The sequence below is a fragment of the Colletotrichum graminicola genome (assembly GCF_000149035.1).
Source record: "Colletotrichum graminicola M1.001 genomic scaffold supercont1.45, whole genome shotgun sequence".
NCBI lineage: Eukaryota > Fungi > Ascomycota > Sordariomycetes > Glomerellales > Glomerellaceae > Colletotrichum > Colletotrichum graminicola.
In genome coordinates, this window is record NW_007361049.1 from 174,952 (window position 1) to 198,682 (window position 23,731).

General features: G+C 50.4%; 8 protein-coding genes across 8 annotated transcripts; 6 read left to right on the forward strand and 2 right to left on the reverse strand.

The window, feature by feature from the left end:
* Positions 1 to 298: 298 nt before the first annotated feature.
* Positions 299 to 1,078, forward strand: GLRG_09105 (short chain dehydrogenase; the record flags this gene model as incomplete). Its single annotated transcript, XM_008099790.1, has 1 exon — positions 299 to 1,078. The coding sequence occupies one exon, from the start codon at positions 299 to 301 to the stop codon at positions 1,076 to 1,078; it is 780 nt and encodes a 259-aa protein (XP_008097981.1).
* A 1,441-nt stretch (positions 1,079 to 2,519) lies between these two features.
* On the forward strand, positions 2,520 to 4,605 carry GLRG_09106 (H+ symporter family protein; the record flags this gene model as incomplete). The annotated part of the gene is made up of 4 exons (XM_008099791.1): positions 2,520 to 2,744; positions 2,821 to 3,033; positions 3,363 to 3,518; positions 3,610 to 4,605. The coding sequence occupies 4 exons, from the start codon at positions 2,520 to 2,522 to the stop codon at positions 4,603 to 4,605; spliced, it is 1,590 nt and encodes a 529-aa protein (XP_008097982.1).
* An 830-nt stretch (positions 4,606 to 5,435) lies between these two features.
* GLRG_09107 (cupin domain-containing protein) lies at positions 5,436 to 5,828 on the forward strand (the record flags this gene model as incomplete). The annotated part of the gene is made up of 1 exon (XM_008099792.1): positions 5,436 to 5,828. One exon carries the CDS (start codon positions 5,436 to 5,438, stop codon positions 5,826 to 5,828), a length of 393 nt encoding a protein of 130 aa, XP_008097983.1.
* Positions 5,829 to 6,223: 395 nt separating this feature from the next.
* GLRG_09108 (amidohydrolase) lies at positions 6,224 to 7,780 on the reverse strand (the record flags this gene model as incomplete). Its single annotated transcript, XM_008099793.1, has 2 exons — positions 6,224 to 7,317; positions 7,369 to 7,780. 2 exons carry the CDS (start codon positions 7,778 to 7,780, stop codon positions 6,224 to 6,226), a joined length of 1,506 nt encoding a protein of 501 aa, XP_008097984.1.
* Positions 7,781 to 9,973: 2,193 nt separating this feature from the next.
* GLRG_09109 (acetyltransferase) lies at positions 9,974 to 10,483 on the forward strand (the record flags this gene model as incomplete). The annotated part of the gene is made up of 1 exon (XM_008099794.1): positions 9,974 to 10,483. One exon carries the CDS (start codon positions 9,974 to 9,976, stop codon positions 10,481 to 10,483), a length of 510 nt encoding a protein of 169 aa, XP_008097985.1.
* A 555-nt stretch (positions 10,484 to 11,038) lies between these two features.
* Positions 11,039 to 11,911, reverse strand: GLRG_09110 (uncharacterized protein; the record flags this gene model as incomplete). Its single annotated transcript, XM_008099795.1, has 3 exons — positions 11,039 to 11,233; positions 11,305 to 11,697; positions 11,759 to 11,911. The coding sequence occupies 3 exons, from the start codon at positions 11,909 to 11,911 to the stop codon at positions 11,039 to 11,041; spliced, it is 741 nt and encodes a 246-aa protein (XP_008097986.1).
* Positions 11,912 to 15,917: 4,006 nt separating this feature from the next.
* GLRG_09111 (uncharacterized protein) lies at positions 15,918 to 16,725 on the forward strand (the record flags this gene model as incomplete). Its single annotated transcript, XM_008099796.1, has 2 exons — positions 15,918 to 16,434; positions 16,490 to 16,725. 2 exons carry the CDS (start codon positions 15,918 to 15,920, stop codon positions 16,723 to 16,725), a joined length of 753 nt encoding a protein of 250 aa, XP_008097987.1.
* A 2,339-nt stretch (positions 16,726 to 19,064) lies between these two features.
* Positions 19,065 to 22,220, forward strand: GLRG_09112 (ATPase; the record flags this gene model as incomplete). Its single annotated transcript, XM_008099797.1, has 7 exons — positions 19,065 to 20,023; positions 20,078 to 20,245; positions 20,296 to 20,711; positions 20,745 to 21,313; positions 21,366 to 21,444; positions 21,505 to 21,815; positions 21,873 to 22,220. 7 exons carry the CDS (start codon positions 19,065 to 19,067, stop codon positions 22,218 to 22,220), a joined length of 2,850 nt encoding a protein of 949 aa, XP_008097988.1.
* Between the last annotated feature and the right edge of the window lie 1,511 nt (positions 22,221 to 23,731).

A 23,731-nucleotide genomic window follows, 5' to 3' on the forward strand; every position in this document is an offset into this window, starting at 1 on the left:
CGAGCTGAGTAGATGCAATACCACACATTATTCTAGCGATCATGTCGTCATCTAAGTTGGAAGCCCGAGCGGTATCGGAGTCTCCACCAAGTGACGCTTCGAAACCCCTCGCGGGTGAGCTCGCGCCGCGAGCTGCGGAGACTTGGCGGAGCGTCGAAGTTTCTTTGGGTTTCATTATTATTAATCAGTGACATGACAAACCCCGACGTCCATAAGTATCCATACCGGCCATCCTTCTTTTGTGGGATTCGCAGCAAACAAGAATAATCAAGGGGAAAGCCAAAATAATATCACCAGCATGGCACGAATTTTCATCACAGGATCTTCCGACGGACTGGGTGCCGTTGCCGCCCGCACGCTTCTCAAGAAAGGCCACCAGGTCGTCATTCACGCTCGCAACGCCCAGCGGGCCGAAGAGGCCAAGTTGGCCGTTCCGGACGCCGAGACCGTCCTGGTCGGTGACCTGTCCAAAGTCGACGAGGTGAAGAGACTGGCCGCAGACGCCAACAAGCTGGGAACGTTTGATGTCATCATTCACAATGCCGGTTTCTACCGCGGTCCGTACCAAAAGACGGACTTGGGCCTGCCTACCTTGTACGCGGTCAACGTATTTGCGCCGTATCTTTTGACTGCCTTGATCAACAGGCCGAAGACACTCATCTACATCTCTTCCGGCCTGCACAAGAGCGGCGACTCCAGCTTCACCGACCCGACCTGGCGCGAGCGCGGAGAACAAGGGTGGAACGACGATCAGGCGTACTGCGACTCGAAACTGCACATCACCACCTTTGCAAACGCGATTGCTCGTCTCTGGCCGGATGTGAAGAGCAACTCGGTTGATCCCGGCTGGGTGCCGACGAAGATGGGCGGACAGAGTGCGACGGGCAAAGCGGAGGACGGGGTCGCAAGTTACGTTCTGTTGGCGGAGGGAACCGGCGCGGGTGATGTCACTGGGAAGTACTTCAAGCCTCCTGGGCAGGAAGACGACTCAGTACCGTTCACGAGTGATGAGAAGAGGCAAGACGAGTTATTGAAGCTTCTAGAGCAGGAGACTGGCGTCATGCTACCTGTAGCATAGCTGAGCTGCATAGCAGTAGCATATCGACGAGTTGGTTCGTGGTAAACATCTTGCGGGGCCAGATGCGTTATAAGTATTATGCTGGATAGTAGGCAATAAACACTACGGACCTGTCAGCTCGGTCAGCATACGCTACAGCTACCTATGCATCGAGAACGGTTTTTAGTTAAATCCGTTGCTGCACAGAGCTTTCTTAGCAATATCAGCCAACATATCCATGCAGATGAGGTTTCTACAGCCACCCTCCGACGGGTAAACCCGTCACTCCTGGCGGCCACACACATCTGGGCACCGGTGGCGCAGGCCATCACGGATCGCTTTGAGTGAAGAAGTGCCTACCCCTTCCTGGTGGTCTCCCGTAATTAAACAAGTTCCATGATACAATCTTGTGCACGGATCAGTCACTAATGCTGCCATTCAAGGAAGACAGGCACTAAGTCCTGTATAGAGTTATACGTATAATATTATCCATGTATTACCGGGTGAACTGGGCTAGACCGCTTATGGTAGATTCAGCAAACACCTAAGCCATCAGTAACCGCGATGGCGCTTACGGCCCGCCGTGGGCGTTTCAATATTGTCTTTATTGCAGAAACTGTTAGTGAGCACATCCGGCCCCGGGCTAGTAGGGGTTAAACAGGGGCTGGTCAAAAACAAGCAATAATTCATGCCCGATAGCGCTCTGGCTAGTGCCTATGGAAAGCAGACACAGTCGTGTTTCTTCTAGCAAAACCATCGTCTCAGTGACTAACAGGACGCGCGAAGACTAGGAGTATTATGTGGCTGAGAAGCCTCATCAGCGCCCGTCCCGCTTGCCAGTGCCCTCTTGTTTTTTTTTTGAAAGGATGTGATGTCACAGGGTACAGTGCGTGGTCCAGCATCTCGCTTTCTCATTAATTGTCATCCGGAGTTCGTCTCAATTTTTGCCTCGATGGCAGATAATGACATACGGGGGAGCCCATCCTGCAGAACACGGACATATATAGAGGCGGTGGCACTTCGGCGCGTTCTAGAGCTTCGACAGACTTTCGACGGATCTTCCGAAGCCTCTTCGTCAACATGGTAAAGGCCGAAGGGGTAGGTAGTGGTATCTACGCGGGCTGAGTACGTCCCGGCAGCTGACTGTTTACCTTTGCGTGCTCTATACAATGTGCTCACGAGCCCGCCATTTACATGCATGGGTTTGGCGAAGTCCCGACCTTTCCTAGTATGGTTGCTGGCGTCTTCCGGGAGGCCCCCGTCCCTTGTCGGACCTAGGTAGCATTATCTTGACTCGAGAGAAACCCCGCTCGTGATCAACAAGTTCTCACGCGGGGACACAGCATCCACAGGACTTGCAATATACTAATATAAAACTGCCTTCTTGCCAAATATTGGCCACCTCTGGCTGTTTTTCCTGTCCCTGAATTTTCCTATATCAACGCCCATGCGATTGCCCACCATGGAGGGTTCGCACGAAAAGACACAGGTTGACCCCGAGCGCAGTCCATCCGTCGAACACCATGTAGGCGAGGAGCCATGGCACGGCATGTCTGTCGGTCGCTACCTTACGACGCGTCTCACGACCTTGAAGCCACCAATGTTAAGCGCACCGAACCCGTTCAAGCTCGTCGTGATGATCAACAGGCGTCAATGGGCCTTTTTCTTCATTGCGTTTGCTGCCTGGGTATGTATGACATCTAGCCTCTGGCCTGCCTTACGGGCATTGAACGCATCGGGTCACTGACGAGATCTTGTTGCAGACATGGGACGCCTTCGACTTTTTCACCGTCTCGCTCACCATCACCGACCTCTCGGAGACCTTTGACAAGTCCAAGGCCGACATCACCTGGGGTATCACGCTGGTCCTAATGTTTCGATCCGTCGGCTCAATCATCTTCGGCATCGCAGCTGATCTATACGGTCGGAGATGGCCATTTATCGTCAATAATCTCCTCTTCATCATCCTCGAACTGGTAAGAAACAACTCTTACTTTTCTTTCCTCCCCCTCTGCCTTTGATGGGCTCCCACCGGCACGTCTGTGCCGAGCATGGTCACATCAGACAAGCTTTTGGATTCCCACCATCTCCCGTCTTGGCTGCACGCATGGAGAATCCCTGTAGCTCCCCACACTCCCCTTCTCTCCATACTTTGGTACCTAGTCTACTCCGTGTTCAGGTCGGCAATCTATTCGGCGGTATTAGTAGCGTCCGCGACTGGTGGTGACATCAACACATACTCTTTATTCCTTCCCCTATCGTTTCTTGTCGCGATGGAAGGCTAACAGGCGGTGAAACCTTTCAGGGCACCGGCTTCTGCCAGACTTATGACCAGTTCCTCGCGTGCCGCGCCCTCTTTGGTATCGCCATGGGCGGTCTATACGGCAACGCAGCAGCCACGGCTCTCGAGGATCTCCCAAGCGAGACTCGCGGGATGATGTCCGGTGTCCTGCAGCAAGGTGTAAGTCCTCCTAAGATAGGGCCGGCGCACACCCGGACTCCCCTTGGTGCGCAAGTTGGCATGTCAGAAGAGCTAACCGCCTGCCGATCAGTACGCCTTCGGATACCTCTTAGCAGCCGCCTTTGCCCGGGGGTTGGTCAACACTACCCCGCATGGCTGGCGCCCCCTCTTCTGGTTCGGGGCCTGCCCACCAGTACTGTTTATCATCTTCCGTCTGATGCTACCCGAGACCGACACCTTCATAGAGCACAAGCGCATACGTGAGGCGGCCGGTCAGCAAGCAGCGGCCGCTGGCGGAAGCGTAACCTCGACCTTCCTGAAGGAGGGCAAGGTCGCCATTCGCAAGCATTGGCTGCTATTGACGTACCTTGTCCTTCTCATGGCAGGCTTCAACTTCATGTCGCACGGCAGTCAGGACCTCTACCCCACCATGCTGACGAACCAATTTGGTTTCAACGCGGACCAGGTCACTATCACCCAAGTGGTTGCCAACCTCGGCGCTATGCTGGGTGGCACCACCGTCGGCTACTGCAGTCAGATTTTCGGCCGGCGGTTCAGCATCCTGATTTGCTGCGTCATCGGCGGCGCGCTGCTATACCCCTACACCTTCGTTACGACCGAGGCTGTCATGGCTGCGGCCTTCTTTGAGCAGTTCTGCGTGCAGGGCGCGTGGGGTGTCATCCCGATTCATCTGATGGAGCTTAGTCCCGGCGCTTTCCGCACATTCGTCGTCGGTACGTCATACCAGCTCGGTAACTTGGTCTCCTCCGCCAGCTCGACCATCGAAGCGCGTCTCGGCGAGAGGTTCCCGCTAGCGTCCGAGGGGATCGTGAAGCGCTACGACTACGGCAAGGTCATCTGCATCTTTATGGGATGCGTCTTTGCATACGTCGTCCTCCTCACATTTATCGGTCCCGAGCATCTGCGCCGTAGCTTTGACGTAGCCGATGATTCGGATATTCGTGAGATTGTTGGAGATGACACGATTGAAAATGCACTACACACGCGCGGCGTCGGGACTGGATACTCGGTGCATAGTGACGAGGAGAGGGGGCATCAGGAAAAGACAGCTACGCATCGAGAGTAATCATAACTTTCCCGATAATGGACTGGGACAATGGCTTGATTGTCCGAGTTATAGCACATAGCAGGGCATATACCAATAGGATTAAGAAAGGCAGGCTTAATCCTATGAAAGCAGAGATGTAAAGAAAGGATTATATACATAGATAAATGATGTAATTAATAAGCGAAACGTCACGTGGGCATATCATAATCTACATGATAGGTGCTGTATGAAGCTGTCGCGACACTTTATTTTCCATTTAAAAGAACCATAAATGATTCAAGTAGTGTAAGGTTTCAAATCTCTCTAAGAAGAGTAGACCTGAGTCCAAAGATTATAGCATAGTAAGTATTGAAGTGATTGGTGAATACTACTTTACTTCGAGTTCTTCAAGGAAGGCAAGGAGACTCAATATGATGTAAGTAGGTAGGCAAAGGTCTAGTGCTTCCATGAGGTAATGCTACTGACTTGATCAGATATATTTCCGAGCCTGGTTGAGCCGAAAGACATCTCCGAAAAGAATCTTCAATTATAGTGAAAGATGCTATCAGCGACGTTATTAGAGGGGGTAAGACTTCTTTAGCTCATACTTTTCACACCCGATGGCATTTGGATTTACATGCCGTCAGGTTAATCTGTATGGCAAAGCATAGACGATTACACCTCATCATATCTAATCAATAAAACCCCTCGGTCCCACTCCCTCATCGCCTACATAGCGGAGCATATGGCGTGGTTATAACTCCCACGCTATTTCTTGCAATCAACTACAAGTATTAATCGATCTTTTTTGGGATATCCCTCACCCCTTCTTTCACGAATGGCAACTTGACCATATCATCGACACCAACATGCCGGAGTCAAAGATAATCCCAGCCCCAACATCGGCGGTCGCAAAGCCAACCGCCACATTCACGGGCGACGTCTACATGGAGCTCATCAATCGCGACGAGCACGCCGCCATTGCCACGGTCACCTTCACTCCATGCGCCCGAACCCATTGGCACACCCATGCTGGTGGGCAAATGATCAGGGTTCTGTGCGGCACTGGATGGGTATGCGATAAGGGCGGCGAAGCCCGCAGAATCAAGGCTGGTGATACGGTTTGGGCGCCTCCGGGCACAACACACTGGCACGGTGCTGATGACGGAAGTATCATGTCGCATTTTGTCGTTGGCATTGGCGAGACTAAACGGCATGATGCTGTCACGGATGAGGAATACAACAAGCGGTCGACAGAGTAGGATAGATGGAATGTAAGTGGCCAGGCTTTGTTTATTCGATGCCTGCAGTTTCATGGTTCTTGCATATCTAACTGGACTGATAGAATGAGGTTAATTGTGTCGTCGCATACGTATGCTCAAAAATAGTGCAGCTCAAGGTGGCCTCAAGACAAGAAATTTCCCTTGATTCACTCATCCTCGTCTCTTATGCTTTCTTCTGATTTGATTTCGAGGAATTCGGGAAGCATTACATCTGTCGGTGGCGGTAGCAAATGGACACGAGGCGCCTTGAAATCGAGTTTGGTCCAAAAAGCTACCCTTCTTCTCTCCTTTACATAAACTCGCGAGTCAAGATAATGAACCCGCATAGCGTTGTTCAAGATCATCACTAAACATGCTTTACGAGGAACCTAAAGTTATTCTTGCTCAAGCATGTCCTTGCGGTTCATGTGAAATTCATTCATGATAGTTTCCTCGGCAGCCTCCATGTCAATGCCCTCAACCTTCTTGTTCAACCTCTTCCGGCTCTCGACAAGCTCTCTGGCTATATCCTTCCAGGCAAACTGCTTGTCCTTGAGACCCAGGCTGTTTGCCCCGTGTACTTCCCCAGCAACAGTGACAGGCAGTAACTTTCCCACCTCCTTTCTCACAGTACCACCGACTATGACGGTCTCTACGTCGCGTTCACTGGAGTGGAAAACCACTGCGGCGACAGGGTCCTCTTCGGCGGCGGGGACCATTGAGGGGCTGCTGGTATCAAAGATCACAAGGTCTGCCTTGGCGCCAACGCGAATCTGTCCAACCTTGCCCGCCATGCCGATTGCTTTAGCGCCGCCAATAGTTGCCAGGTTGAAGGCCTGCTCCGCCAACGGGCCGACGTGACGACTCCACTTGCCCTGTCTGCGGAGGGTCTCCTGGCGCTCGGTGCGGGCGTATTGTAGGCCGAGACGCATCTGGCTCGGCATGAAGCTGTTGCCATAAGAGTGGCAGTCCACACCCAAACTGGAATGCGCCTCAAACTCTGGAAGAAGCCCGACCGGGGGCCAACCTAACTGGAGCTCGGTGTTGGGAGTCGAGGAGATGTAGACATCATGTTCAGCGATCAGCTCCGCGTCACCATCATTGGGGAAGTTTGCGTGCGAAATTAGGATATCGGGGCCGAGAAGGCCGTGGCTATTGAGAAGCTGTACCACAGACGGCCCATTACCGAAAAGCAGGCCTGCTGCAGAGTGAGAAGTAATGACCTTGGCCTTCGCAGCCCGCAGCTCCGAGTACAGCTTCTTCATCTCGTCAGCCGACTGATAAATATTGTCCACGACAAAGCCAAGTTGAATCCTCCCATCTCCGTATGGGCCCTTTGCGGCAAGGGACTTCCATGATTCAAGACCGCTCGAGGAAGCGTAGTCATCATGCACTGTAAGCGGACTCCAGCTGGAGATCGCTCTAGGAACGCAATAGCAGTACACGGCTCGAATCCCAGAAGCAGTAAGAGCTTCTATCATTGTTGGTGCTGTGCAGTGTCAGTACTTCATATGGTCTTAAAAGAACGGGATGCACTAACGAAATTCGGGGCCAATATTCAGACTGGAGTGATCAACGACCGTGGTGGTACCACCGTCGATGGCTTCAAGTGCGCCACCTAGCTCTCCCCAAAAGGCGTCCTTGAGGGAGTAAAAGCTACCGCTAAAGTTGCCGCGCGGAAAGTATTCAAGCAGGGTGTGGTTAACGTGACGACCCTTGAGGGCGGTCTGCCAGACGTGGTGGTGTGTGCTGATGAAACCAGGCGACACGATTTTCTCTTCGCAATCGAAAATTTTGACGTCATTGGTGTCGGCCTCGATATTGTTGTTGATCTGAGTGATCTGATCTCCTTCAATCATCAAGTCCGACCGTGTAGGGGTTACTTTCCCGTCATCTCCGTGGACGAGAAGCACTCCATTCTTGAGCAGGATCTTGTTCATTGATGAGGCCATGCTGTTCATTTCAGGATAGAATTTCCGTAGCAAATGATTTGTCAAGTAGCATCGCTGATGGCAATGTCTATTTTATAGCCTGATTCCATCAGCTGGGTATTCAACACATCTGCCTGGCCTGAAAAGACGAGAGTAGAAGTTAGAGTCCCGGACATATCGGTGCCCAGTCTTTGGCGAGGCGGAATTAGCCTCGGACATACCGGCATCAAACCTTTGGCGGCCAACAGCGATCCTTTTTGCTGATGGTGACGTAATTTGAAGTCGGTCCTTTAACAGTAAGAATAGTTGCAGTGACGGTGGATCGATTAATTAAGTGGCAAGGGGCGGACATCCAATCTGTCTCAGTATTTATTTGGATAAAGCCTCTGTCATGGGCGGTTCACTCTTGAGATACCAAATTTGAATTGATAGGCCTGGGCTTGTAGTATGTTGTAAGACAGGAGATGTTTTTGTGTGCAATATGACTTGCTAAAATTTCATGAACCTACTCAAGGACTTAGGCGCATTGTATTATTGTCTTTGGGTTACTGTTTGGTTATGTAGCAGAATATAACGACGATGCCCATTAACGGCGAACCAAATCAAGCCCACCCATGTCATCGTCTGTAACATGTGAAGGTCAGCACGTTTCGGACCCGAAGCCCTTGATGCGCAATGTCATCAAAGTATCCATCGCTGGTTTCATGGATGAGCATTCTAGATGATCCAATAGCTCAAGCTCCTTTGCATTGCTTTTGTGTACTTTCGCACTACTTTTCATGTGCGTTAGTAAAACTCGTGACGGATAACACAAAACCCTTAGAAAAATTGGTGTTTTGAGGTAACATTAGTCTTATATAGCGTCAGTTCAATGCTTCAAAACGTTGGGAAATTTTAAATAATAGTCGCGGACAATGTGATGTACGAGAATCAGAAATGTCGCTGCCAACCAAATTCATTGAATCCAAGTTCATCTTGGGAACTAGTTGCAAAGGGAGGCTTCTTTTTCTTATATCTAAATGAGCTACGCCTGTAGTGAAACAGTCACCTCTGACGAAATAGTGATGCTGGTTCAAGTTGACATAGCCATCCTGTCAAGTTTGTAGGAAAAGGTAAATAGGTCAATCTCACATATTAATACTGCTCACTCGCAATCATGCATACACAACTTCACCTCGCTATTACTCTCAGCTATCATCTGAGATCTTGCTTCGCTTTAGCTATAAGGATTACATTAAAGGTCAATTAGAGTTTTATTCAAAGCTAACTCGCAAATTCGCACGTGGGACTTATAGTGAAATTAAATTCTTCAGTAACAACTCATGCCAACGGGTCGAAAGGAACTGACTACGCATACCCCTTGACTGATTGCCTTGCATAGCTGGGGCCTTTTTCCGTCCATGCAAGTTTGAGGTTATACGGTACCCTTTAATGTCCTGGGCCGCACGCGTGATAGACTAATGGAGACAGCGAGTATCCCCTAGCCTATTCAGGGTTCAGCTACATACAACTAAAGACTATGTGTACTTCCAATTTCTATTTTGTTTCTCTATCCCATTGAGTGCCGAGTGACCTCACATAACCTCAGACCAATAAGAGTACAGCAATCCAGGCTGACGGTCCAATAGCTGTCAGTAATTATTTACATAGACCCATTTTTGGGTTATGTGAGGTCACTTGGCACACAATGGGATAACCTAGAAGAAAATATCATTTAGTGCATTCATTTACTAAACTTCTCTATTTGGGCAACCATCTAGTTACAAGTCTGCACTTCGTCTTTCTACCTTTGCGTCTTTTGAAATATGATCGCGGCTCCAACAGCCTGCGACCCCCCTTTTACAGCAAAATAATAAGATATGGCTGGGGAAACCCGGTCAACCTGTAATCCCACATCTTGGCAAAGCCTCAATACGAGAATTGGCAAGCTTACGAACAGGGAATGGCTCCTCCAGTTGGTTTTATTATCTGTGGGGCATCTTATCAATCCGTCAGTTATCAATCCGTCTTACGCTCCCCCGGGACAGAAATTTGAGCGGCAAAGTGCCATCTGTCAAACTCGCCGATGTTGTGTTCTCTCTCTCCCGCGTTTCTTCGCTATTTCAACCTATTGGTCAGATTCCCTGCGGTCGGAAATTTACAAACGCATCCGTTTCAAAAACTACTACCATGCACGTTGTCACAACACTGAGACCTCGGATAAACGCAAAAAAAATGGACTTCAGCATCAGGCCTGTCACAGTCGATGACATCACTGAAATTGCAGAGCTCACCAAAAGAGCACGTGTTGAAATGTTCCCTCATATGGATCCAACATGGCGCGCACAAAGGGCCGAACACGACTCGGCGACTTTCCAGCTGACCTTCATCGACCATCCGCAAGGGGCGTACCTCGTCGCCCGCTCAGGAGGCAAGCTGGTCGCAACTATTGGCTACCAGGACTATGACCATCGTCACCAATTGAGTTTGGAGACGGAGGGCATCGTCGAAGTTGTGAGGCTGTATGTCGATCCTGATTGGCGCCGCGGCGGACTTGCATCGAAAATGGTCGCTTCTTTGGTGGAAATCGCGGAAGAGGCAGGCGTACGGCAGTTGTATCTGCATACACACCCTTTTCTTCCGGGGGCAATCCAGTTTTGGACACGGCAGGGATTTACTCTCCTCCGAGTGGATGTGGATGACAAAGTATGGCAAACAACCCACATGGGTAGAACCCTGAAGTAGAGTTGAGACTTAGGCGTGAAATGAGCTCAAGCCGGGATGATGCTTTGAAGGATTATTATAGCACGCTCTGGGGCACGAGAGCTAATTGAAGGTGTAATTCTTTTGTAACATGTCATGCATGATAGAATAGGTACTGTTGAGAGGGGCCTGTGTGATGGGTCACGTGGCTCCCCGCCGCTCACCTTTTGTCAGGCGGCTCTGCCCACTTCTCGAGCCCACTTCGCGGGTCCTTTTCTCAGCTACAGATATCACCAATACACCACAGTAATACCTCACTTTCGTTGTTGTGCTCCCTCATAGTCTCGAAAATACCGTGTATTATTTGAATGCTAGGGCACAAGATAGTTCTGTGTGAAGGAAGTTACAGAGACAGAAGCTATTGCCATTGAGTGTTCATGCTCATGGGCGCTTTGAATGAAACCTAGCTCCCCAAGCAGTTTCGATAATTGTCCACTATGGGGTCTTCAGCTAATAGTGCCCCAATCCACATTCAGAGTTGATGCACTAAAGCATGAAGAGCTTTTCTTGTTTTCCGTCGGTTATCCCCCGCTCTTTTTAGCCCTGAAACTCAACGGCGCGCTTGCCCGTCGCAGCAGTTGCATTGCCGCCGGCGCCGGCGATCTGGATCGGCACGACACCACCGAATGGGCCAGCCTTGTTGCTGTTGGCAATCTTGACCAAGCAGACGTTGCTTTGGCCACCCATAGTACCAGTGCACGTGGTTCCGGCTGGCACTTCGAACTTCATGGGCTACAGGTAGACAATTAGCATATTCCTCAGCTTCCACCCAGTCACTGGGCACAATGTACGGCATGACTTACAAAGTCCATGTTGACATTGGCCGCGCGCTTGTAAATGACACTCATGGCCCTCTCCCACAGAGATCGCTTGCCGCCGGGAACTGTGCCGTCAGGCCTGATGTTGCCGCCCTTTCCGGGAACTTGCGTTACAGTCTTGAGCATCGTGCCCTGCGAGAAGGCGCCGGTTCCTGTGGGGTCCAGAACCGCATTTACAGGGCCGGCGCCATCGGTAGTAACGACGTGGAATGTGCCAGAAATTGAGCCGCCGGTGGAAGACACCTGAGGAAGGGTGTTGCCTGACAGCGCCATTGCTTGCTGGATGTCATCGGCCTTGACCTTTCCTGCGCCCTTGGTCTTTCCAAGGCCGTCGGACATGATGTTCTTGGCGCCGAAGATAGTAGTGTCAACCTCAGTCTAACCCATGATGTTAGCATTGATCGTTACTCCTGACTGTATCCGGTGTAGCTGGACATACCTTCCTGTTGGGCCCAGGACCGGGCACCACACCTCCCTGGATGGCCAGTGCAGTACCGTTACCACCCGCATCACCAGTTACCTGAGCAACCTTGCCGTGAGCAGCGACCAGCGGGGCAGCGACAAGGGCCAGAAGGAGGGTCTTGGCAATCATTTTGAAGTATAGATGAAGAATACGACGAGGATGGCTGTATTGAGTGAAAACGTAAAGTGAAAGTGGTCTCTGAAGGAAGCATTCAAATAAAGGACAGTGAAAATGATACCCACACGAATCAATCGGCGGTAAAGTGAGAAGCGGGTAGAAGTGAAGAGTAGAAATGAACAGGAAGATGATGCTGATAACGAAGAAGGAGTCTCTGTTGTAGCAGGCGGGAGTCACATGGTTTTATAGTTGGTTGGACGGGATGTTGCGGCGATATCATCCTCATGGCAAACAACCTGACGGTACATTCGGGCGGGACTTTCTCTGGTTTGTCGTCACGAGTCGGAACTGCCATGGATTTCCCAATTCAGCTTAACCAAACGGCCATTTGGCTGACCCATCGCGTCTGCTCCGAGTGAAACATCACAGCACCTTCTCCAGGCCTGCGACAGCTATTGTGGGTGGGGTCAGGGGCAACATCAGACAGGCGCTTTGATATCGTCCGTATCAATCCCAGCCCAACGTCCGCGGACTGCGATACTGGACGACACTGATGTTGATAATTGAACCTGCAATATCGGATGATTCAAGGACGAGGTTTTTCTGTGGCGAGGCATCTAAACTTCTTAGGCTTGGATAATGACACAAATCTTAAACCCAAGCTTTCTGCTAATTTCTTGACCTCAATCAAAGTAACAGCAATGTTCAGTAAACCAGTCGGCTGGTTCTTAGCGAAGCAGAAGGTAGATCTATTTCGTTTCTGAACCCTGTGCACATCACATAGAGGTTCACCGTTCTCATGAGGAATCTATGCCTCTTCGGGACTAATCGATCACACCCTGAGCGATCGTCACCGGTTGCATGGGTTCCTCCTTCGGGCTACGGTTAAAACGGCGCGACTATTATTCGATAAGAGTTCAGGCCAGCAGCCGCCTCGGTTTCAACCGACGGCCATGTCGCCGCCGATGCAGCCCTGCTCCTTGAAAGCAATAAGGGGGTCGGAGCCCGAAAGAGCCTCCTCCAGTATGGGATACCGTTGCCACTACGCAGACCCACGTGCCATGATCGACCCGAACACATCATGTTTCAAGTGCCAAGCACGCATCTCCCTATGGTCCTTTCTCCTGGCCCCTTTCCTTCGCCCCTCAGCTAGGACGAGACGCAGCTGAGGGCCAGTAGGAAACATAGGTGCAATGCTGGCTGCTTGGGCGCATTGGATGGTCGTCGTCTCTGGTCCTTTCCTGTCACCTGCCATCTGCCATGCGCAGAAACTCTACATGCGTAAGCCGCCCCGCTCGCTTGACGTTGCGACGTTTATGGGCGGTCGCGAAGGCCCCTCTTCGGCCGAGTTCCACATTCGGTATGTGTAGTCGGCAATGAGAAAGCACCTAGCTGAGCTGAGCTCCGACAGAGAAAGACACTCATAGTTCGAGGCGAGTCCGGTGCCTGGGCATCGGTGATGGTTGTCTGGTAACCTAGGCTTCTTCCGACTAGGTATTTAGCCAAGGTTTCGGGAAGCCCATTGCTCCGTTCGTAGCCCAACAAAGCCGAAAAAGGTGTGCCTGTCGGTCAGCAAACGATCGCCCAATTCGCCTCGAATAACCAAAATCTGCGTCGATCACTCCTGAAACTCCAGCATTCCACCGGCAATTGTTGCCAAATCCAAATAGAACGAGAGCCCCCACACAGAACGGTTAGATCGGCATCTTGACACAAGTGGGCCAACTTTGGTACAAAGTAAAACACAATCTCTTCCTCCTCATCCTCCTGCGAAGAGGTTGCCTGCATCACTTCAAAAAAGGAGAGGGTCGCGTACTCGTGTTGAACCTCGCTAAAAGAGGAAAATCTATGATTGCCTCAAAACCAGTTGTATCAGTGACTAGCCAGCCATATAATATTACTTGCGTCATATAGTATTCAAACTTTCACCTTGCACCTCACTCGTCATCGATTCAACCTCCCGTGGCATGTCTGTTCATCATTTTTGCAGTGGTATATTGATGCATCCCATGGTTGGAGTCAAGTCCGATTCGGCGGTTGCTCGGCGTTATCAGGTATACTGTACCTTATTAAGATACTGGGGGTGTGGCACACGTCAAAGGTGCTGCCAATCGGACTTGTGCGTATCGTATCATAAGCTCCATGTGCCGGGTGAACTGCACTAGACCGCTTAAGGGTTTCAATAGGGATATGACATTAATACGAGGCCGTCTGTGATTTTTGTACCATTCCCACTTGCACTACAGACTGACCCGCCGTGCCCTTAGTAGCGTGAGACATGAACGCGGGTTGGGCAAAAAAGAGAGAGAAGAAGAGAAAGAAGAAGAAGAAGAAGAAGAAGAAGAAGAAGAAGAAGAAGAAGAAGAAGAAGAAGAAGAAGAAGAAGAAGAAGAAGAAGAAGAAGAAGAAGAAGAAGAAGAAGAAGAAGAAGAAGAAGAAGAAGAAGAAGAAGAAGAAGAAGAAGAAGAAGAAGAAGAAGAAGAAGAAGAAGAAGAAGAAGAAGAAGAAGAAGAAGAAGAAGAAGAAGAAGAAGAAGAAGAAGAAGAAGAAAGACAGAAAGAAATCGCACGGTAAAAGACAATGCACTGTTTAGAGCCTCCCACCATCGATAGAGGCCATCAATTCACTCATTTTACAGCAGTCATATAACCATCAGCTCAATAGAAATTCTGCCACAAATTAATTTCAGTGAACTATAGGCTCTTCTAAGCTTCTGACTAGTTGATGATCATTTGAAGTGAATGTGTAGATTCATCTCATTGTTAGTCCCTGTTTCTAGTATGCTGAAAAGTGTGTTTTTTTCTCCCATGGTAACCCACTTGATGATGGTAGAGCGCAAACGAGCAACGTTAATAGCGCATTATGGTCAGTGTATTTGGGAAGCAGGAGTCTTTTCTTTTTTTCCACCCTTGTGAGTGGTTGATCTTGGTGCCCGAGAATACAAGTTTTTGAATGACAGTTCATTAGTATTTAAATCAATGGGATCGCCTCACGGTGATATGGATAGGAGATTTTTGAGATAATCGTGATCCGCCGCTTTGGACCTGACCCCAGACTGCAACCTCACCGCTTCTGAGGACCCAGAGGTGAGGTGCCATGACCATACAGAACAAAGAAAAGTAACATCCGAACGGCATCGAGTTCATTGAGTTGTGGGTTTAAATGGCGATCTTCAGCTATCCCCTGCCTTTTAGCTTGTGGGCTCGCAGATCTGTGGGGGAGCCGCCTCCAGCGATCGTTGAGCCAAGAAGAGGCCTCCTGAAATGATTCATCAAGTTCAATTGGGTGATATTATCTTGGTCTGTAATAATTCAATGTATTGCCACGCTACCGTAAGGCTGATAACATTTTGAACTAGTCTTTTAAGTAGTCCCAGCGTGACTACCGGCAGTTTTCCGTCGGCTTCGGGAAGAGAAGAGCCGTGCCTACCTAATTTCATAGTCGCCTGAGTGGAATGTTTGACATCGCTCGGGGCGTCCCGGAGAGTGAAGATCGTCAACACTATGGATTGACTACGGACCGCACTAGCACTAGCCCACTCCTAAAGGGGATGCAGCCACGCAAGGCGTAAAGTAAAGTCGGCTTTTGATCATCGCTTTTAACATTGACGAGAGTGACAATGACGCAGGTAATTCCGGGGCACGGAGAAAATGGGGACAAGCCGGTGAAGTCGGATTCGACCAGCAAGGGGACGGCCCATGACATCTCCATCGAATGAACTATTTTGACCTGCAATGGGAAAGCATGTGTGGAGAGCGATCGGCATCGTCGGGCAATTGTCAGGAGTCACAAACCATGCCTTTGAGTTATCGTAGCCGGCGATGATCTTGCTTCGACATTGGCTTCTCGCAGAGTACTTAAGACGTCCTCAACTCGGCGGAAAGGTAATCTTCCATCCCTCTCATCAGCATCATCCTCACTCAGTCATTCTTTCAGAATCTTCCAGTACACTCTCGTTCTTTAACAACTATCCAACTAATCACGCTCTCTAATTCTTCTTAAGAACCCCACCGCAACAATGAAGTACCTTAACCTCGGCCTTGTTGCCCTTTCCTCCCTCTTCGCCAGCGCCTACGCGGCCCCCGCCAACGCCGTTGACGGTCTTGTTTCCGACAGCAACAACCTTCCCGCCCTCAAGAACGCCCCTGCCACTCCCGACGTTCCCGTTCTCTCTGAGTTTCCCGGCGTCTCCGATGCCACCGACAAGGTGAACAAGCGCGCCCAGATCGTCCACACCAAGGTCCAGTATACCTACATTGAGGTCAGGAAGCACTGTGGTGCCATCAACGAGACCGTTGACAACACCCCCCCCGGCCAGGTCCAGCAGAAGAAGGCGGACATCATCAAGCTCGTCAAGTCTGAGGTCGCCATCATCGTCAGCCTCATCAACACTCTTATCACCGACGTTGTCGAGCTTCTCGGCGAGAGCACCGAGATTGTCGGCGACGAGAAGGACCAGATCATCAGCTCCGTTCTCCAGCTTGTCTTTGAGATCCTTTGCACTCTGCAGAAGGTTATCAAGGTCCTCGGCATCAGTAAGTTAACTTCGACCTACCATTATCTCTGCGGTACGCTGACCATAAAACCAAGCCATCTTCGAGCTCCTGGGTCCTCTTGTCTTTGTCCTCCTCTCCGTCGTCTGCCATCTTCTCACCACCCTCAACACCATCGTTGCAGGCCTTCTCCAGTGCGTTCTGTCCACCCTTGGCGGTGTCATCGGTCTCCTTCTCGAGGTACTCAGCGGCCTCCTGCCTACCGTCCTCGGCCTTGCCGGTGGCATCCTCGACAAGCTCAACCTTGATGGCCTCCTCTGCAACCTCCTCTAGGTGCATTCTCCACCAACCGCAGGCTTGACCGATTGATTGCCATCCTCTGAATTAGTCAAGGCTGCTTCTGACATTCTATAACGGCCGCTTTTGGCTGCTTTCCGCTACCTTAAGCTCGAGACTTTTTGCGCCAAGCCAAATATTTAACGTAGCGCATGTACATAATCATAAAAGCTAATTCGATTTTCTTGCTCTATCTCAGTGATCGAGGACTTTCTTTCCATCGTTGAGCTTATTTAAAACCACATTTAGTAGAGTTCGGGATGAACCTTCTCAAATGAGCTCTCCAGTGAATGATTTTGGTTTGTCCGTATCTCCAATCATATGCTAGATTACTTGCTTAACACCGAGAGGGTTCGCAATGTTTTGCTAGTAAAAGTAGTGTGCCGTGAAGATGTGATAGCTTCTTGTGGCTAGTACGAGTTGTGATCACCGCAGATGTTGCTTACCAGACAATCCGGCCCACTTTGTATCCAGATTTTTACGCGACATCGTCTTCATAAGTATGCTAGAAAGAGTCAACTACGTTTAATTCTCGTTAACAGACGCTGCAGTCCATAGCATAGTGGTTACTAGGGTAAGAAATCTATACCGGCGATGTGATCCCAACCTAATTTCATAGACGAGTATGGCGAACTACCTGTAGCCGCTGCACGTGAACACTAACTCTTTTCCCTCTTAATTTTCTTTTTTCTTGAGGGGGGATATCCTAGACACCTGGGTGGGAATTCGGAAGAAAACTGAAAGGGTTTTTCAGCTCAGGTACACCACTTTGGAAACAACAGTCTACAGGCAGGCCATGGTCAAGGTAAACCCAGTGCCAAGATCATCACACCATCAGGCTAGAAAGGTACCTTTGTGCAGAGAAGATAACAGCCAAAACTGTCTACAAACACTGATTGGCTACGGACAGACGCAACATATCCCACTAGCCTTCGTCCAGAATCCTCGATTCGCAATCACAGACCGAATGCCTCAATCTGACATTTACATGGCTGGGCAGTGCAACCTGGCAGCGTTATCCACCACACTTTTTCAGGACGCCTTGTAGCTGTTCAGCAAGCACGCATATGACATGCATGCGAGAAATGCAATGGGTTCCGATGGCGTCCGAGAACGTAGTTGCCTGCCTGATGCCTCTGGCTTCCCCGTTGCGCGTCCTGCGAGCCAGGTGTAAGCCTAGTGAGGGAAGAATAGGCCGACCCCTGCAGAGAGAACTGGCATACGCATGCATCCCCGCATTGTGTCTCTCTCTAGTGTCTTGGATCTGCCACAACGAGGCTGATTGCCAGGAGTTTAATGGTTCTCGAGCGACACATCACTCTTTGTGCAAGCAGCTAATGATCCAAGGCAGTATATCCCTGTCACGATAGCTTTGGCACCAATTACCTAAGTTTTGAGGCGAGCGAACCCTCCATCAAACTTTTCCTTTGATACCAAATGACCACTGACACGGAAATCTACACTGGCGATTTGCAGGTTTCCCCTCGTTTGATCAATTGCCGCCTTGTTTATCACTAGCGCAGGAGACACGGACCGTCGCTAAGAATCCAACAACCACCTGTGACTTGGCAAGGCCCGGGTTATTCCGGAAAGCTCCGTCTTATCCTGATCAATGTTCCCTCATGCGCACCGGCTAATGTGCTGCGTGTTGTAATGGAAAAGGGCAAACCACTGCCCAAAATGACGCCAGGCAACATCAGCACGACCGCTATCCGGCCTCTTTCAAATCCGGCTAATGCAGTAACACCCTCCTTGTTGCCTAATGCAGTCACTAGAGTCTCGAAACAATGTTAGTGTAAGGTCACAACATAGAAGAAACAAACGTACGGCGGGGCACCAGGAATACTGTGGTGATAAGGCAGTCTTCGCCAAACCAAGAGATTCGGGAAGTATCCCGGCAGGTGCTACATTTCGTACATTGCTCTTCTCAGCCGATGGATGTATTGGCAAAGCCACCTTGTTTCTTGACGTCTACTTCACCTCACTTCATATTCAAGACACATGCAGCAGCTAGGATTCGTTTAGGCGAACCATTTCCACGCTGCCTGCAGCCTAGAGAAATAAGGAACCATCTCTTTTCTGTAGCTCCAGATATTAGGGATCTTGTTACCTGGAGTTGCCTTCAATTTGAGGGGAATAAAAACTGGCCAATTCCTCTTCCGATTAATAAACCATTCTTTGTCCATTCCAACCCGCGGACTCACTGCTGCCGCCACATTGTCGTTGCTTGGCCCACCTGCTACCCGCATCGGTGCCGCCACCATATCTTCTCTCGATGCTGCTTCGACAGAGCGGCAGCCGGAAAGACTCTGTCTGATCCTCCTCACGTCGATAACATGGAGCCCAAAACGCACTCAGTCAAAACTGCTGCTACCCCCATGCATCAAGCCAAATATTCCGTAAACACCAACAACGGGAAGAAAAGGTCACACAAACAGAGAGTCAAGAATCCGTCAAAAAGAGAACGAAGGAAGCACAACAGGCATCCACGTCACAGTGACGGCTCTTCCGCACCCGATACGAACGAGGATAATGACCAGTTTGCCAACGATGATGGTTCCTCTGACTCAGAATCCCTCTTATCAGACTCGGAGGACGAGATGTCTCAACGCAAGACTAAATCGAAAAGACATCCTGGAGCTACCACAGCCAAGAAATCTCGTCCCATTGCTTTCCATTCCACTAGAAAGAGCAAGGCTTCCAAGAGAAGCAATCTATCCCCGTCTCCATCGTCTTCTTCGTCCGAAACCGACTCGAACTCTTCAAGCGATGATGACGATGATGACGACGGCTTGACCAAGGTCTCAATGACAGCCCAGCAGATGCAGCTATTCCAGCATTGGCAACGCAGCAACGGCACCTTGCCGCTTGGCGGCGATAATGGTCCGGCTTTCTGGCCCCCTCCTCCCAGGCGCGGCGGCAGCCTTGGCTTGGGAGATGCTGGGCTTGGTGAGAATCCCATGTTCGGCAACGGAACTAGAGCCAGAGCACGGGCAACGCCGCCGTCGTCGAAAAAGAAATCAAAGCTGGACTTCAAGCGCGTTGACCAAGTCTGGGACAGCGCTATCCACCAATACAAACTCCAGGACACGGCGGCAAGTACCTCAGAGACGCAGTACAGCGGATACGTTCTCCAGGTCAGACGAACTTTTGACTGGGAGGGGAAGTACAAGGCCACCGTGGTCGACGTCAAAAGCAAACTTCTTCGCGAAGTTTTGCAGGAGGTCATGGGTAACATCAAAGGCGTCAGCTTGGTGGATGAGACGCCGAAAATTGATCCCAATATGCTGTTTCTGTGGGTACCGCGGCGAATTCGAGTAGATATAACACGTGTCTAACCAAATCCTAGCTATCTGGAAGACTTTCGAAAATTTGATAAGCAGCTGAAGAAGTCAGTGGTGGTCAGCGCCGATAAGAAGGAACGCAAGAAGCGCAAGAAGCACATCAAAACCAAGCGGCAGCATCTCAAAGTTCTTCTGAAGTACGTTGATAAGGACTATGCTCACGTGAAGAAGAGGTAAGGTGATTGGGTAATGCATATAAGAATGATTACTGATGATACGTCAGTTTGTATCCTATGCTTGAAAACGGACTCATCACGTTCGAGCTGCTCTGGGCACTTTTCAAGCCCAATACGCTGGTTTACACAACGACTTACGGATCTCCTGACGAGCCTCGAGTCTTCAAAGTGGAGCAGGCAGAAAAGCTGACCAGCGTGACCAAAGGAGGATTCTACTGGATCGACGGTAAATTGAGTGTCACTTCGTTTCTTTATGTCGCTGCGAGACATCAACTTACACTATCACCGTATCTGGAGTTTGACGGGAAGCGGTTCGGCTACGGCACTCTCTACGAGAAAATCCTAGAGTTCCGAGGAGCGCGCAAGATCACCAGTCTCTGCGCTTTCCCGCTCGACTTCCATAAAGACAAGGGGGCCGTCGAGGCCGCTTTGATCGATCGAGGCAAAAGATTTGTGCAGCTTGGTGGCGTGCACTAACGAAGCCACCATGGGCTAGCATATTACAAGAAGAAGAAGGCTGTGATCAAAGTCAACGTCAATAGCCGCGTGATGGTCGACCCTGCCATTCACCGCAGGATCAACCCCAACTACCAAGTCTCCGTGGTCCGACCCAAGGACCACGACGTCTTGTCCGATTCCGCGGACTCTGACGAGGAAGACCCGTGCGGCCAAGGCTCAGATGATGACAATGGGAATGGGAGCGATGATGATGCCTGCGGGAAGATGGTAACAAAGGTGGTGCGTGATGCAAAGGGCGGTGTTCGCATGGTTCGTGTCCCAAAGTCTGATCTTGAGAACTCGGCTCCAGCAGAGAAGCTCGAACAGGTCAAGGAGGCTGAGGACGAAAGCCTATCTGGTGCATCTCGTCAAGACGGCGAAAGGTCGAAGGAAGCGCCGATGTTCTCGGAGGAAGACTATCTCATTGCATCGTCTGTTGTTCTGGGGTTTTCCTTCTCCGAGAAGCTATGGCTTGAGTTCACCGTGTCGGGGATTGATGAAATTCAATGGAACGACAGCGCTTACGACTCTCTTGTGCTCGAGTCTAAGCCGAAGGACATCGTTAAAGTGAGCCACCCCTCGTGATCATTATGCGCGATGAAGCTGATTTCATGAACAGGCACTAGTTGAGTCCCATAAGTACCATGCTGCCGAGAGCATTGATGATGTGATTCAAGGAAAGGGAAAGGGGCTTGTCGGTAGGTTCCTATGTTCCATGAACGTCACGATGTGCTCCTTGATCCCTAACTATCATATAGCGGTTCTCCATGGACCTCCCGGTACAGGAAAGACGCTCACAGCGGAGGGCATTAGCGAGCTTCTCAAGTGTCCCCTCTACATGGCATCCGCCGGAGAGCTTGGCACCGACTCGCGCTACCTTGAAGCAGAGCTGCAGAAAATCCTTGACATTTGTCATGCTTGGGGCGCCATCCTGCTCCTTGACGAGGCCGATGTGTTCCTCGAGAAGCGGAACCTCCACGAGATTGCCCGCAACGCGTTGGTTAGCATCTTTCTGCGTCAGCTGGAGTACTTCCAAGGCATCTTATTCCTGACCACGAACCGAGTCGAGGTATGGCCGCTCGTGCTTTTTTCCGTGTTTTCCGGGCACGCGCTAACACTTAGAAAGACATTCGACGACGCTTTCCAGTCCCGCATCCACATTGCCTTGCGGTACGAGAGCCTCAACCAAAAGGCAAAGAAGTCCATCTTCAAGATATTTGTCGAGAGGGTCCGTGTCCTCGAGAAGGTCGACCTCAAACCTTTCAGTGACGAAGACTATGACGACCTTGCAAAGCACAACCTGAACGGCCGACAGATCAAGAATACCGTCCGCACAGCGCAGGCCTTGGCCGTCAACAAGGGTGACCCCCTCAGCATGGACCACATTAGGCAGGTCCTCGATGTCCAGAACAGCTTTGACCTTCATCTAAAGGGTGGAGAGTCGTACAAGGACGCCATGCGGAGCTACTACTGAGAGGTTGATGGTAGCCACTCTTTACAATCGTGAATGAAGATGTTTTCTCACAAAATTGTTGATTGGCAATCTCTTCATACTTGGGTGGTTTCAAAGTGCCATCTTTTGTAGGCAGGCAAGAAGCCCAGCGAGGGACAGATTAGGTACTGATTTCTCTCAATCATGGATACTTTCAATCACAAGATACATTCTATTTTGGATGAACCAATTGCTTACCCAAAATATCTTATCTTCCCCAGTCTCAGATGTCCCAGAGCCTGGTCGTAATTCCATCATTAGCCCAGAAGCCAATATAATCTCTTAGCATTCGTAGGGGATCCCGTAGTGGCAGCTTGTATCCAAAGGAAGACCGTTATCCCAGCATTCGCCTTTAGGAAAATAATATGAATATGGAATCATGTATGGCATCAATTTAATTAAATATACTATTGTTTCTTTCGTACCTTGTCTTTGTCCTGTCCTCTGCACTCTTGCGTCGGCATCCCCCAACCCTTAGTCAAGGTGCAGCTTATGTGAAACGCCGCAGTCAGCTGCATTAAGTAGCTGCTGAGACATCGAAATATTCATCTGGTAGGCGTCGATTGAATCCCCATAGACTCTGCAAAAGGAATAGGCATCCCAGTCTTATTTCGCGTAGCATGTAGATTTTAGGGCGATCGGGGTTGCCGGCAGGTCATCCACCGACGACCGTACATACTACGTAGCAGCACCGATTTATGCTCTACTACGTACATCGTTGCGGGCTGTATGGCTATGCCTCACAGAGAGGATAGCTAGTTGAAAATGGCACACTATAGGACCGCATTCGGCGGCAGTGGTCTACAAGGTTTGACCAGCTTCTAGAGAACACGGCGGACCGCAGCAGGCGCTCCCAGGCACTCGAATCAATCGCGTAATCGAAGAATACCTAGGAGGGGGGCTACGGTTCGACCGGATGGCGAGCTGTTAGGGCGCTGTACACGGGCGAGCCCAGCACAGAGGATATATGATTGCTTGAAGAGTTGGCGATAAGTTGGCCGTTGCCGAGATGGCATGGGGAACCCGAGAACAGATAGCTAATCGCGTTGGCCTTGCCTTCCCCCCCATGCTTTCTCCTTTATTTTTTTCATCAGGCGTTACTTCGTCCCAAGAGTGTGGGTTTGGCGAATGGCAGGCACCCTTCGGGTCAAGAATTAACGGCCCGGCTTAATGACCGAATAGAGTTGTTATCTTGACGAGAGATGGTTGGCTGAGCCGAGAAGCGAGTAGGGCTTACGTAAGATGATATGCGACCAGGACCGGGCGTCGGAGGTTCGAGACGACAGAGCCCGAAAGGGCCGAGAGCTTATGAGGCCACTTCCTCATCTCACCTGTCACTCGGCGCATCGCATCGCATCGCATTGCATCACATCGCATCGCAAAAGGTAACAATACCCGGAAGCCTTGCTCATAAGATCCAAACGCCACTCTGACGCCTGTCGCTCGTTACCTAACGAGCAAGCCTCTTTCATTGGGCCCGTCCAGGCACTCGT